The following is a 15,570-nucleotide window of genomic DNA, read 5'->3' on the forward strand; positions in this document are numbered from 1 at the left end:
ATTCTACATTTCCTGGGTTTTCTTCGTCTTTCTTTCAACCCACAACCACTTACAACAAAATGAACCAAGAGCGCCCCTCAGCGAATACGCTAAAACAACCTCAAATTACAGCACAAGAAGCATCGCATCCATTAAAACCGTAAACATCACAGGTGTGTGTCCTGGTCGCTGCACTAGCGCCTCCTCTGGTCGGCCGGGGCGCCTGTTATGGGGGGGAGGGGGAACTGGGGGAAGAATAGCGTGCTCCTCCCACGCGCTACGTCCCCCCTGGCGAAACTCCTCACTGTCAGGTGAAAAGAAGCGGCTGGCGACTCCACACGTATAGGAGGAAGCATGTGGCAGAGGGGGTGGAGCAGCGACCGGGACGGCTCGGAAGAGTGGGGTAATTGGCCGGATACAACTAGGGGAGGAGGGGGAAGGGGGGGGGGGAGTCAACATAAATTATACCTACATTAAATTTACAAATGAAATATAACAAAGTTTTTGTCGTCGTGTTTTTCCACTCATGCCGTGTGACCCAACGTCCGTGTGACGTTTTCGGCAGGAGGTTAGACAGATGAGCTTGAGGGGGACAGATGAGCTTGAGGGGGACGGATGAGCTTAAGGGAGACAGATGAGAGCCATTAGCATGCCTCCTCCCTGTGTTGGTCAGTCCTGTTTCTACCTGAAAGCGCTTTGCTGCACCACTTATTATGTTGTTTGTATCTTTAACTATATGCAGCAATTGCATTAGCAGCGAGTGGGGGGAACAGCGATAGCGGTGATAGATGTAATAATAAATGTAATAATCCGAACAATAATGATGCTGTCAAGCATTGATGTTGACGTATTGACTGTGTACCTAGACGAGAGAAAGCATCCCGGTATGGCTGTTGTGCAAATACAACTGACTTGACTCGACTCTCCGTGTGCTATGGCACACGCATTGTCACAGTAATTCTTATTTCTTTTCCATAATGCCGGGATTAACTTTGCACATGTCACACGCCATCTGCTCAATTCACAATTCTCTCTTGTCTTCCTCTATCTTTCCGACACACACAAACAAACAGAAGGACACATGCTGTCATCGTCCATGTATGTGCTTGTGGTATTAGATAACACAAGAGCCGCAGTAGGAAAGGACAGTTTTAAGTGTGTACTGTAGTTATTTTTAGTGTGCCCATGCCCTCACTCCCTCCTCCGGTTGTTGGCCTGGGTGTATTAAACAGTGATGAGCATCCTTCCACTAATCTGCTTAGAATCAACATCTGTCCCCTCTTCCTCTAACTGTCAATGGCTCAGCATTGTCACTCAAACACACTCAACACATTCATGCCTGGTCACACACACACACAGGCACCAACACATTTGTGCCGTATTTATTATCCCTCCCCTCGCATATTTGAGCCCCCCGTTCCTCTTGTTACTTGAGATTTAGAAAGTCACCAAGGATCTGCTGTCTTTTTGCTGTTTCAAACATGCACCCTGCACACACACACACACACACACACACACACGGCTGGCGTGGTTCACCACAGGGCGTAGCCACCGCAGCACACAGCTTAGCAGAAATAAATGCATGTCACAAATGTTTTTCGAGCATTATTTCTCTTTGTGCCGCTGCCCGTAGAGCTGCATGCGTTCTTCTCATCTCCGCCCTTCCCTTGGGTGCGAACGCGAGTTTGCTCGTTGCATCCTCGGCTCCTTCAGTGTTGACTTCAGTGGCGAGCTCGTGAATTTTTAAACTTTGTGTCTCGGTGTCGTGGTGGGTAAGACACTATTAGCCCAGGCGAAGCCCAGACAGCCACTGCAGAGAAAAAAATGTTCTTAATTGACTTGTAAAAAAAAAAACAAAAAAAAACCAACGTTTACAGAAAAGAGAGCGTCACACCCACATGCCGGCGTTGCCAGCCGCACCACAGAATGTCAGCTGGGCCCGCTACAGGATGTGGTCCATGAAGGGGCCTTACAGTATGACTTTCTGTTTGCTGTTATCTAACACATTCCTGGGCTGGGCCTCAAAATGATACCGACTTATCGGCTGCGTATAAGCGTAATATCACACATCCCAGGTAACGATACCTCGGATAATACTGATGTAATTTAGTCGCAAGTTATACCAGAGAAACGACGAGCAAAGCACTGTGCCGCTGTAAACTGTGCTGCGGCGGGTTCGTTCAGTGTTCGTCGATATCCATTACAAATTACACCGCACACGTTACATTCACGTGCAAAACCCACATACCCATGGATATGTATTGCACATCAGGGCTGTTTATGTGAGGAGGCTCTGATGTCAGGTGTTGTGGGTTGTAGCAGGCTGACAAGAGGCGATGACACACACAGCCTAATTAGATTTAGGGCTGTTCTAAAGGAGTCCTGGCTAATCCCACGGCGCAGGCCAATGGCTGTGCCGGGGGCTGATTTGCATTCCCAGGGAAACGGTACAACTGCTCCTCAGTCCCACATCACTGCAGGGCTGGGCTTGGCCAGCTGGCCTTGCCGAGCGCTTTGAGACCAAAGTCGGGCTATTTTGAGGAATGTGGTCATACGGTTGGGGTGAGATCACGGACCTGTCCCCGAGGAGCTTAAGCACGGGGCAGAGGATGACTGCGCCGTTTACCTGGCCAGACATATGCCGTCCAGATCGTGTCAACTTCGCACGGCCATGTCCCTACCCACCCGTTTAACTGTCAAAGCGTACCCAAATTCAGCAGCAGCGAGGAAGTGAAAGCCAGCTATTCATGGCCTCTTTAACCTTAAGCGGTGTCTGGCCCGTCTATCTGGCTGCAGGGGCCCCGGCGTTCGAGTTGCGTCGTTGAATGGAATCATTTGCATTTTATAACGATTCATAAAGATGACAAATGGGAAGTATGAAAGGGGGCAACATTTAGTGGTTGCACTGGATCACTGTTACTTTTCAGGCCTCGTATGAAGATGACTACTTTCAGCTTGTGGACAGAATTAAAAAAAATTTTTTTTTAAAAATGTGCTTGCTTTTTTGTTTCGTGTCTTATTTTCATTTGTGTCCGGTTTGCATCACTGAATTGGATATTTTTCATTTTCACATGTCATAAAGATCATGAATACGATGTAGGAAAGGGGAAAAAAACAATGTTTTGCTTTGTGAGTCAAAGATTACAAGATAGGATGTTTGAAGGGGGAGTGAATGGGTACGTGTGTGTGGTACGGTTGGAGGTGGCAGCAGATTAGGTTTAGGCCGCGCGATGATGGATCCAGTGATGATGGCTCCGGGCCATTTACACACACTTGACTTAAATTTACATTTTCATCTGAGCAGTAATGAGAGGGAGGTCTGAACGTCAGATTAAAGAGGCTGCACGCGGGTCCCTTCGGAGGGGTTCTCCCTCTCTGCCACAGCATCTATAGATAAAATACCCACTGAAAGTCTCGGTCTGAATCTGATTTTGTTTCACACTTGTGTATTATGTAGTAGTGCCTGTGCACCGATATGCAACTGTACTGATGTACATATATAAATGTCTATATGGAAGCATACTTCTTTTTATGTATAGAATGTGGCAATGTCTATCTATCTGTCTATCTATCTGTCTGTCTATCTATCTATCTATCTATCTATCTATCTATCTATCTATCTATCTATCTATCTATCTATCTATCTATCTATCTATCTATCTATCTATCTATCTATCTATCTATCTATCTAGAGAAACATTTTCCCCACCACCAGAAACCAGTGATTTTATACCGGCAGATAATCAGGAGGGATATTGTGACTTAACTGGACCTTTTAATGGTTATTGGGGTTTTTCATTTATTATTATCCCCCCCCCCATTATTTTACATCATGGATATGAATCCTCTTATTGTGGAAATCTGCAAACCCACCAAAAGCTTCACTTTGGCTTAAGGACCTGGTTGTATTCCTGAACATAGAAAAGATAAAACGCATCATCCGTCAGTTGATCAACAAATTACATATAATATAATTACATTTAATACTCTTTGGTATCGTGCTGTACATTGGAAGCCTACAAATGCCCCCCAAAAACTGAATGCTTACTTTTTTGTTGGTCTCGCTGGATGGCAACCTTCCTTTAAAAGACGGTGTCAGTTAGAATGTTATGTTGACAAAGCATCCCAGCATGCAGTGAAGCTAAACTGATTAATGGATTTGTTGATTTTTTGTAAAAATATTTCATTGTTTGCTTTTGTGTCGTCATTGTTTCTTTTCTCTTGTTCTTGCTTTTGTATTATTTGCCCCATTTGTATATATCTATTCCACTTTAATATCTCCCTCTATTATCACCCCGATGTGTGTGTGTGTGTGTGTGTGTACACGTAGACAGACAGCAGGGCTTGCTTGGGGCCAGGGGTGGGCAAGTGTGTGTGTGTGTGTGTGTGTGTGTGTGTGTGTGTGTGTGTGTGTGTGTGTGTGTGTGTGTGTGTGTGTGTGTGTGTGTGTATGTAGACAGACAGCAGGGCTTGCTTGGGGCCAGGGGTGGGCAAGGAGGAAGTGGGCGGGGATTAGGGTGAAAAATCCAAAATGTACATCTTTTTTTGTTTGTTTGTGCAAATTTTCATCTGCCTGAATGGGCAAACAAACGCTAAAAAAAACAGTTAAAATCCCAGCACACACCTCACGCCAACCATTATCTCGCGCCGCTTCCTGCCAATCCGGTTGTTTTGCGCCGCAAACACGCGTCGAGCCGGCCTCCTGGTGACGTCACTCTGACACTCTTCAATAGGGACGGGTGACGTTGGGGGGGGCCACGCCTCCCCTGGCACATTGCTGCGCGATTTGGAGCCGCTTGCCTGCCTGTTGTCCAACCGACCAGCCAGCCAGCCAGTCAGCCAGTCAGCCAGTCAGTCAGTGAGTCAGTGGTCGGGGACGGAGAATCATCGCACCCCAGGCGGCATAGATGTACAAAACCTCTGGAATAAGCCGTGCGCTGGACAGGCCGGAGCCATTCACCGTGGAGGACATCGTCTTTATTTAAACCGATCCAGAAAAGGGGGGGGGGGAGCGCGCGCGGAGCGGAGCCACGGTGCGAGCATGGCGGTAGAAGAAGAAGGTCTCCGAGTTTTCCAGAGCGTTAAAATAAAAATAGGTAAGCAGCCCCCCCCCTCTTCTCCCCCCCTCCCCCTCCCCCCCCCGGTCCGCGGCGCGTCAATGGACGGGCTTGTACGGTGCTGGGTCGCGTTCTGCTCCCACGGCGCAGATCCGAGCTTGTTCTCGGCGGAATTGCGATTCCGATCACACGTTTGTCTCGTAGCGGAGAGAGACGACGATACAAACCCATCTCGGTCACATATCCCCAGACCGGGGGAATTGCGGAGCCGAACTGCTAGAATTAAAAAAAAAAACCCCACCGCCGCGGTGTCGGGCGGCTCGTCCGCACGCCCGGAGTTGTTCCGAACTGGCTGGATGTGGGACGCTGTTCGGTAGACAGAACGATAGACGGCACAGCTGCAGATCCAGATGGTTTTTTTTTTTTTGCCAGAGTACTTTCCCCATGAACCCTTAGATCTTGTTGTGGTGACACTCATTCACATTGTACCCCCCCCCCCGTCTCTCTCTCTCTCTTTCTCTCTTTCTTCCTGTCTGATCATCTATCTATCTATCTATCTATCTATCTATCTATCTATCTATCTATCTATCTATCTATCTATCTATCTATCTATCTATCTATCAACCTGTCTGTTCATCATCTCTCTCTCTCTCTCTCTCTCTCTCTCTCTCTCTCTCTCTCTCTCTCTCTCTCTGTCTCTCTCTCTTTGTCTCCAAACAAACGCTTGATGTTCGACTTTCTCATCTAAGACATCGAGGACCACCACATAATGAGTGCTTTAATATTGTACAAAAAAAGCAAGGTTTTCACATGAAGGATCAAAGCCCCATATGCTCCAAAGCGCTGGGTGGTCCGGAATAGGTGGCTCTGGGTTAACATACAGCATCATGTAATGCATGCAAATTGTAAAAAGGCTTGAAAGGATCCCTGTGTGATGTGCGATGCCATGTGCCCTTTGCTGGAATTTGTTTTGACTCACACTGGAAAACGTGATGTGCCACTAGTACCTACTATTGAATTGATCTGAATTCACACCGTCATTTTTTTTGGTTGGATGTTGACTTTGCCTTCCTCATAGTTTTCACAGGCATGGACAGAATTCATTTCCACTTACCATTTCACCTCTCTTATTATCATCACAGATCAGTGTGGGATGTTTTGAACCCTCCCAAAACATGTCTGACAGCAGGCATCTAATTTACACTGGCTGTCAAGATTGTTTTGAGTTCAAACATGTGACAGAGAGGTTGAGCAAAAAAAAAGAAAAGAAGAAAATAGTCAACAAACAGACGTGTGGGGTGTGTGCTGATGCCAGACAGAAGTACACGGTGACATTACGGAAACCAGATAACTAATGGTGCTCGATCTGGTTCAGCGATAACAGCTAAGCAATACATCCCAGAGCTCCTGGCCGGTTGTTTAGGTTGCTTACAGTTTGTCTGAAGGACAGCTGACGAGTCGAGCGTGAGGAAAAGAGGAAAAGGGAGAGTAAAGCACCGCGATAAAGGGTTGCAACCTATTCAGAGGATGTTATTAGATAATATAAACCCATGCACACAGATCTGTCGCTCTAACTAGAGTAACTTGTTTTTGTTTTCCAGTGGTGGACATAATGCTGTTGTATATCATGTCAGCGGCTTGTCATTGTGTTTTCTTCCTGAGATTCAGTCTAAGTATTTTTCTACTTACAACGCTTTGTCACTGCTCTGGTATTCTTTTTATCATTTGTCGACAGGTCCTTCCTCCTCAACCCCCTAGTCCCCTTTTTTCTTCTCTTGGACGTGTTATCGTGAATGCATCTCGTAGAACCAAAATGTCCATTTTCTAACACACTGCAAGTCCTCTTTGTTTACCTCAGTCCAGATTGTATTTTAAATGAATTAGAAATAGAATATATCATCACCCCTAAGAGTCTGACGTGCACCCTTACCACGTATTTCCCTGTGAAAATAGCCAAATGCCTGTGAAAGAGCTGAGGCTGCTAAGTTACCCAGCAGCCTCGGCGACAACAACATTGACCATAGTCTGATTGCTGTGGCTCCCCGTCCCCACCGGTGTGTCTGTGTAACCCTCGCGTCACGCTGTTTGCATCGGAGTACAGACTCGGAGGTGCATCCGTTGGCAGGCCCGTCTCTGTATTTGGCGGAAAAGTTAAAGAGCCGATGATCTGCCGCATATTTGTATGAGGAGGAGACTTGGGGGGGGGGGGGTGAGGTGGAAGAGGACTTCTCATAATGCCCTCCCTGACGATGGCTCGCCTCGATTTCCTGAAGGGAATACGTGTGTTTCGGAAATCGAATTGGGCTACCGGGCCCGAGCCTTTACTGTCCGGGGGAACACAGGAAACAGGAAACTACCCCCCAATTCACTTCCTGATTGGCTGGGATAGACTACAAAAGAATTGTGTTTTTTCCTGCATGGCAACAAGCTAATACAAACCAGATGGACTAAGGAGAGACGGGGAGAGATGGAGCGCAATAGAGAGAAAGAGAAGAGAGTGTGTGAGAGAGAGAGAAAAAGGTATTGTCTCCCACATACAGCAGCAGGCTGTAGTTAGTCTGTCAGCGAGTCTAGATCTCATTTTGTGTAAAGGCCGGGGGGAAATCCTCTGTGGCACAGCTGGGTTGGGGAATATGCACTAATTAGCAGCGATACATCTGCATTTGACTTTTCTATCCCAGCTGTTTATTCTGTTTGCATGCGAGTGTTTCGCCAAAATACACGAATGTATCTTGGGGGACGGTGGAATCTGCGCCTTAATAAACAAATCGGAGGCCTCCTGCCGCATTGTCCCCATGCGAGGTTAGCAAACTTAAAATGCGACGCTGATAAGATGCAAACCCAAAACGCAAAGTAATCACTGGAATGTTTTACTGCACAAGAAGTATTTCTGCATGTTCGTAATTAGCTATTCACAAATCATGGAGGGGCTGAATATTCTGTGTTGGACACTGGGACATGTGACTATAGGGAAACTATGAGATGGGATAGTAGATAGTATGATTGTAGATTTTCCTTGTTGGTTACATCTTCCTTCAAGTCATGTTGGCATCCTGTTCTGCAGAGGAATCATGGCGCACTCCATCAGCAGTGTGTTATTACCAATGAATAGCTTCATTAGATTACAGAAGAAATGTCCGATGGGACGGCAGAAACACTAAATTCAAGTTTGCAAAGGGGGGTGGGGGGGGGTGTAGTACTGTTCGGTGTAGACGACATGGAAGTCTGGGAAACGGCAGCGTGGGGTTGAACTCGAGCAGCCCACGCTGGATGACTCTTACCGGGGTGAGGCCGAACCGCCCACGGAGCGATCGGTTTCCAGTGACAAAGCTCCCCCATTCCCCTTGGCGGCTGGCCAACAGTGGTTCCCAAACTTCCTCCTGTCCAGACTGCAAAGGAGACACAGCAAAGCAACAGGGGAAGGGCCAGGGGTGGGTGGGTGGTGGGGGAGAGAGAATGTTTTGCCACTCTTCATGTGTTAGGAGGAACCCGAGATCCTTGACCACTTGAGGGTTAAAAAGTCACATAGCGTGTTACAGATCAAAAAAAAAGAAAGAAAGAAAGAAAGAAAAGAATTACAAAAGCTGCTCTATTAACTATGATTTCCTCGTGCGTGGGTAGTGGAGGGGGCTACTTGCAGGCTTGCATGCAAGCATTCATGCACCGCTGTTCCTCCTGCAAGGCCAGCTCTGAGAGAAACAGTTTGCTGTAAACACGTCTGTTGACTGTTGCGACGCCGACCGAGTTTCAGTTCATGCAACACGAGGCCGGCGGAATCAGCCCGGGTTTTTGGTACGGAGGTCCCTGACTGCGCCCTGCGACGTACGTGCTCTCCACGGCAACACAGTACCAGGAACAGTCGTGAAAAAAGCGCCATAGGCCCAGCCATGCAGGCTCAATAGGGGCTAAATAAAAGTTTGGCGAGCTAGCCCGAGAACCCTCCGTTCTCCTTTGGGTTGTCCTTCACACGCCCCCATAGGAGAAGCGGACCCGATCACACTCCTCCTTCCTCCCGGTGACCTCTACTTGCTGACAATGACGGAGCCGGCGCGGTGTGTTTACTAGGCGGCCTTACCCGCCGTGGTGGAGGGAACGAGTACGCACGCTTACATGAGCTTGTGGTCATCCAGATGAGCGATACAGAAACTGCTTGGAAAGTGTTGTGGCACATCCGCCCTCCGCCGAGTAAATTGGGTCTTGCGACAGCTGTCCCCCTTCTGCAGCAAAACTGGCCATGTAAACTTACCACATGTTGGACAAAACCGTTGCCGCCGGAGTCGCTTTCCTCCTCTCCGTGCGTTCAATAGATAGCATATCTGCTAGGCTTTGTGCACAGCCTGCGTGTTTGTGGTGTCCTCATTTTACATCTCGGTGGGTTTTTTTTTTGTTTTTTTTTGGTGGGGAGAAGTACTTTTGTAGAATGACAAGAAGCGTTTTTACTTGTTATGTCTGATGGGGAATTGCTGGCTTTGTGGAGCGGCATAAAAACATCCTTCTCCTAATCCTCGGCCTACCTAGTGCCTCTGGCTTAAGTTACATTCAACCATAACCACACTAACTTGTAACACAATACGCCCAATCCTGAACCGTCAACTGGGCCGTTGACTTCAGCCCGGGTACGAGTGGGTTCAAAACATGTTTTTTTTTTTTTTTGCCATGCCAGCTTGACAAGATCTCTGTTTATGTGTGCATGCAGATATGTGTGTGTTTGCACGTGTTTGTGTGTGTTTGTGCATGCATGCCTACATGTAAATGTGTGCATTTCTGTTTTATATATTTTCCACTGAGACCAAGGTGTCGGTGTGAACATTAGCCCAAGGGTGTCCGGCACAAAAAGTCAGTTTGATCAGTAACCAAACTCCTGGTTATCGCCGGGTCCTGGAGATTGTAGGTCACGTCGCAGCTGGTCTGTAGTCACGGACCCCGTCTCGCTTTGTTTTCGTTGCGACTCCCCCGGTGGTTATGGATGTGTAGACTTGGCGTCATAGTGCGACACAGTTCCGTGCGGTTTTGTCAACTGTTGTGGTCAACGGTTTCCGGTGGCGTCGGTGCTTTCGCTGCCTTATAACTGGGATGCTTGGTTCTCTGGCCGGGCTCATCAGGGCCCCGGGTGCAGCTGGGTTTCAGCAGTTCCCTGAAGACGGCGGTAATTTCTGGAGCCGTTATGATGAAGAATAATTTCTATCCACCAATCATATGGCAAATCTCCATTCAAATACCACCTTTTTTATTTTTATTGGTTTTCCTAATTAATTAATTAATTGCTTAATTAATTTGTTTGTTTGTAAAATAGATAAATATAAATATTTATTTTTATTAATATGTATTTTTTATTTATTAATATAAATATTTATATATATATATATATATATTTTATTGTTTGTTATGTGGATGAAGGGCTGTGCAGTACTGGTAGTGTATGCAATACTTGAGATAATTTTTTTTTTTTTTTCTCCTGTTCCTCTTGGGTATGATGTATATTTCTACTGTGTGTTTGTATATGTGTTTATGATGCATACATATGATGCATAAATAACATTGCGTGATCTTTACCATGAATTGATTTGATCTTGCGTTGAAGTTATTATTAGGGGATCAATGGAAGACAAGATAATTGGTTTCTCATCAGCAAATGGGAGTCCTTACAATTAACAATAAACAGGTAAACAACAAGCCAGCTGGTAATTGAGTAAGGGCTTTAGTATGGGAGCTAAATTGGAGTAACAGATGCGCGGGTGCGCACAAACAGACACACACAGATGAAGGAGCTTTGTTTTTCTTTAGTGGGTTTCTTGGTGGCATATGCACTGGTTGTGTTATTTACTGGGTTTTTTTTTTCCTGCTTGCCGCTGATGTTTTCTGGTTCATATCAGTGGTGCCCTTATTAAACTTTCTTCTCTGGGTTGTATCATTGGTGCTCCATAAATAGAGAAATGTAGGAGCAATAAAGCACTATTACTTTTGTGCGGCACCACATAGGAAATAACTAGCTTGCACATGAGCATGTGTGAGTATCTGTAAGTGTGCACATGCGTGTGTGTGTGTGTGTGTGTGTGTGTGTGTGCATGTAGTCCAGTACAGTCACTGGCTGCGTCACAATCATGACATGGCAATCAGTTTTCCCTTCATGACTTGATCTCATACTGCTCATAGGGGGAAAGGCAGCTTCCTAGTTGCAGTGCTATTCATGTGTTTTGCTCTTACCATTTCTCAGTTTTGGTAATCCTTTATCTTCCTGCACATGGTCTCTCTTTCTTTTTACACACCCTCTCTCTCTCTCTGTCTCTCGCACACACATGCTCACATTCGGGGGGTAGCTGGGTTGTTCGCTGCCTTTTAAACTACATTTTGGATCCAGTTGAAATTCCTTTCTCCTCATCTCATTTCCTGTTGTAGCTTTCTCCAAAGCGAACCACTCTCCAGTCTTTCTATCTGGCTGACTCTCTCTCTGTCTCTCTGTCTCTCTGTTTCGCTCTGTCTCTCTCTCTCTCTCTCTCTCTATCTCACTCCACCTCTCTCACTCACTCTCTGTCTCTGTCTCTCTCTCTCGCTCATATGCCCTCTCCCCCAGCTTCTTTTTCTGTCTTTCTCACTCTTCTCCCTCCACCCCTAAGTGTCTCTCTGCAGTATTCCTCCCTCCTCACAGTGACTGACTAAACTTCTTGTATTTTTCTCCGTGCCCCCCACCCCCCACCCCCCAACCCTTCCCATATGCCTGTGTTTCTCAGGCTTGGTAGGAGAGCTATGTTGGTCTGCACATAGCTGCTGAAAGAGCTTTTATCTGTGTGTGTGTGTGTGTGTGTGTGTGTGTGTGTGTGTGCGTGTGCACGCGATAGCCTTTTTGTGCCTTTTTATGCCTACCGCGGCATATATATATATATATATATATATATATGTTTGGCTGGCTGCACTTAAAATAGTGAAGCGAAGGAATAGGAAGAGCAGCGAGGCAACACACGTTCACTACATCTGTTAACATTCTGTGTTGTGCTCATGCCTCTTCATTGTTTTATGTGCGCCTCATTAAAAAAAAAAATCACGTGAGGTTCCCCTCAGATCTCCTCCTCTGCTGGGATAAGGTGTGTGTGTGTGTGTGTGGGGGGTGTGTGTGTGAAGGGATAAGGGTGGTGGGGGGGGGGTCTGCCTTTTGATCTGTGAATCCACTCCCATTCACTCTTGGTCTCTTCGGGGGTCTTCCTGCCTTCATTATGTCTCTCTGATTAAGCAACACCGCCTCCGCATAATGCGTTCGAAAACATGCGCACGTGTATTTGTGTGTGTGGTGTGCATACACGCACGTGTGTGTGTCTGCGCTGTGCGTTTCGCCGAGATAGTAGGGCAGGGTATTCTCCGGGGGCAACGGCGGCAGTGATGATTTTTGCTTGATAAAAAGAGAAAGCTGCTTGTGTTGTTTTTCTTTGCTGCTAATCTTGAATCTTGAGGGAAGAACTAACACAATGAGTCACGCCCCCTGGAGAAAAGACCAAGCGAGAGAGGACAGACAGGCAAGAGAGGGTGCACGAGAAAAAGAGAGAGAGGCAGGTATACATGTATGTGTGTGTGTGTAGAGAGAGAGAGAGAGAGTGTGTGTGTGTGTATAGACAGAGAGAGTGTGTGGAGAGAGAGAGTGTGTGTGTGTGTGTGTATAGACAGAGAGAGAGAGAGAGAGAGAGAGTGTGTGTGTGTGTGTGTGTGTGTGTATAGACAGAGAGAGAGAGTGTGTGTGTGTATAGACAGAGAGAGAGAGTGTGTGTGTGTAGAGAGAGAGAGTGTGGAGAGAGAGTGTGTGTGTGTGTGTATAGACAGAGAGAGAGTGTGGAGAGAGAGAGTGTGTGTGTATAGACAGAGAGAGAGAGTGTGTGTGTATAGACAGAGAGAGAGAGTGTGTGTGTATAGACAGAGAGAGAGAGAGAGTGTGTGTGTATAGACAGAGAGAGAGAGTGTGTGTGTATAGACAGAGAGAGAGAGAGAGTGTGTGTGTATAGACAGAGAGAGAGAGTGTGTGTGTATAGACAGAGAGAGAGAGAGAGTGTGTGTGTATAGACAGAGAGAGAGAGTGTGTGTGTGTGTGTGTGTAGAGGGGGGCAAAAGAGAGCGAGAGAGAGCTATACATATGTGTGTGGGGGAAGAGAGAGTGTGTAGAGAGAGAGGGGGCGAAAGAGAGAGAGAGAGGGTGGTCTACATGTGTGGAGGGAGAGAGAGTGTGTGTGTGTGGTGAAAGAGAGAGTGGTATATGTGTGTGGGGGAGAGAGAGCGTGTAGAGAGAGAGGGGGCGAAAGAGAGGTATACATATGTATGTGGGGGGAGCGAGAGAAGGGGAGAGAGAGAGTGTAGAGAGAGTGTGTGTATACAGAGAGAGAGAGAGTGTGTGTGTGTGTGTGTGTATAGAGGGGAGGCAAAAGAGAGAGAGGTATACATATGTGTGTGTGTGTGGGGGGAGAGAGAGAGAGGGAAAAAAACAAGAGAGAAGAAAGTGAAAAGAAATCAGGTAAAGGAATTAGGGTAGATAAGGATAGCGCTGTCATAAGAGAACGAGGAAAACAGAAGGGTGCGAGCCAGTAGAAACAAACTCTTGAGAGCTGCAAAAATTCTTGTAAAAATGAAGGCCAGGGACAGAGGTTAGAAAAACGAGAGAAGGAGAAGGGGAAAAGGAGAAGAGAGGAAGAGACAGGTCGAGAGAGAGAAAGAGAGGATTAAGCGAAGCTGGTTTTATAACGAAGAATCTAATCTAATGGCCTCAGAAAGGCAGGTTGCTTCAGAGGCTTATCCTTCCTTTTGTAACGCCAACTCTCTCCCTCTCTCTCCCTCTCTCTCTCTCTCTCTCTCTCTCTCTCTCTCTCTCTCTCTCTTACATGATATACGTATGTATGCACATGCACACCACGCTAACTGTTGCAGCCGGCGGGCTTCTCAGGTCAACCGACACCGTTGTGACTGCTGCTTATCGACTCTTCCAGGGCCAACTGTTTCACTAACCCCTCGTTGTCTTCCCTAAACAGGAAGTTTTAATGCTGTATGACTGGCGATCATGAACCCAACACCCCCCCCCTCCCCCGAGCTTTATTTATTTATTTTTTAGTTCTATCTAGTTGCTCTATTGCACCATGTGTGGTGTGGATGTGCAGAGTGCCACTTGCGCAGGACACATAGACTGACCCGACTTTACCGGTCCCCTGTCCAATTAGGACAGCGGTACGCCTCTGCTAACCGCGCGACACAGTGCAGACCGGCTGCACGGAGGGCGAGGGAAACAGATTGCATTTAGTTCCCGTTTTGATGTTTCCTTGAAGAAACGTATTTTTTTGTGGTTTTTCTTTTTTCTTCTTGGTGTGTGTGTGTGTGTGTGTGTGTGTGTGTGTGTGTGTGTGTATAAGGGTGTAAGTGTGGCCTTCAGAGGTGACATGATGTGATGAACCGTGCATTGATTTTGTGGTTTAGCCCCTATTTGTGAGGCCTTCTGCTCCCCTCCGTTAGCTCGAATATTCACCAACACATCCGGTTTCAATCTGAGAATCCATTGACTCACACACACACACACACACACACACACACACACACACACACACACAGAAACACTCGTGCACATGAGTGCACATGAACACACACACACACACACACACACACACACACACACACACATATAGAATACTTTATTCATCCCTGAGGGGAAATTGGGTTAAAATAAACAAACAAATAGATAAACAAATAGATAAATAAATATATAGATATAGATATATAGATATAGATATGTATGTATGTAAGCTTTCCTGTGTAGCTTTATTGGCAGCTGATGATTGCTTATGGCATGAAACAGGCTTATACTGGCCATAAAGAATTTACTTGTCACTGGATCACAGAATTATATATATATATATATATATATATATATATATATATATATATATATATATATATATATATATATATTTATAGCTCAGAAAGCTGTGATAATTCCACAGTGTTTTGGTTACTAGAGTGTCCTGGATGCTGGAATCCAATCAAAGGGCTCTGCTAGTCCTGAATCAGGAGTCAAAGGAAGTAGCAGATTGGAGGGAGCGGCAGGGTGCAGGTCCCAGGGGAGGTGGATAACACAGAGAGATTGAGAATTGACAAATAAGGCAGAAAGGAGAGACGGGGCAGGAGCAGGGAGACGGGAGAACAGGATGGTTACCATAGTGAGCTACGGGAGGAACAAGAAGGAAATGTAAGGAAGCCGGTTAGGGGAACTTCCGTGCTCTCCTGCTGTTGTCCCAAGTCCCATCCCATTATTCAAGCGGGCCGACACGTCGGCGCTCTGCTCACACGAAAACCGGAGGCCAGCTCACGTTTGATGGGAACAAACCCGATGCGTGTTTGTCGCTTAGCTTCGGCCCCTACCTCGGGCACATTTTCCCTCCGTGTGAATGAATGGATGCTGTAGTCTGAATGAGGGTTCAGTGCTCCACCATCAGCAGAGCGCTTTGAATCAGCCCGGCAGAGCACTTCCGGTTATCTGGCTGGCTAGCAGCCACAGACTCATGAAGCACTGCAAGCG

General features: G+C 46.6%; 1 protein-coding gene across 1 annotated transcript in view; it reads left to right on the forward strand.

Annotated features, from left to right (window-relative positions):
* The first annotated feature begins 4,796 nt into the window (after positions 1-4,796).
* Positions 4,797-15,570, forward strand: part of rasa3 (RAS p21 protein activator 3) — a 49,437-nt gene continuing 38,663 nt past the window's right edge. The window contains exon 1 of the mRNA XM_056278411.1: positions 4,797-5,075. Within this exon, the coding sequence (XP_056134386.1) occupies positions 5,021-5,075 (55 nt within the window). The 5' untranslated portion in view covers positions 4,797-5,020. The remainder of the gene's footprint in view (positions 5,076-15,570) is intronic.

Source organism: Lampris incognitus, chromosome 4, assembly GCF_029633865.1.
Source record: "Lampris incognitus isolate fLamInc1 chromosome 4, fLamInc1.hap2, whole genome shotgun sequence".
NCBI lineage: Eukaryota > Metazoa > Chordata > Actinopteri > Lampriformes > Lampridae > Lampris > Lampris incognitus.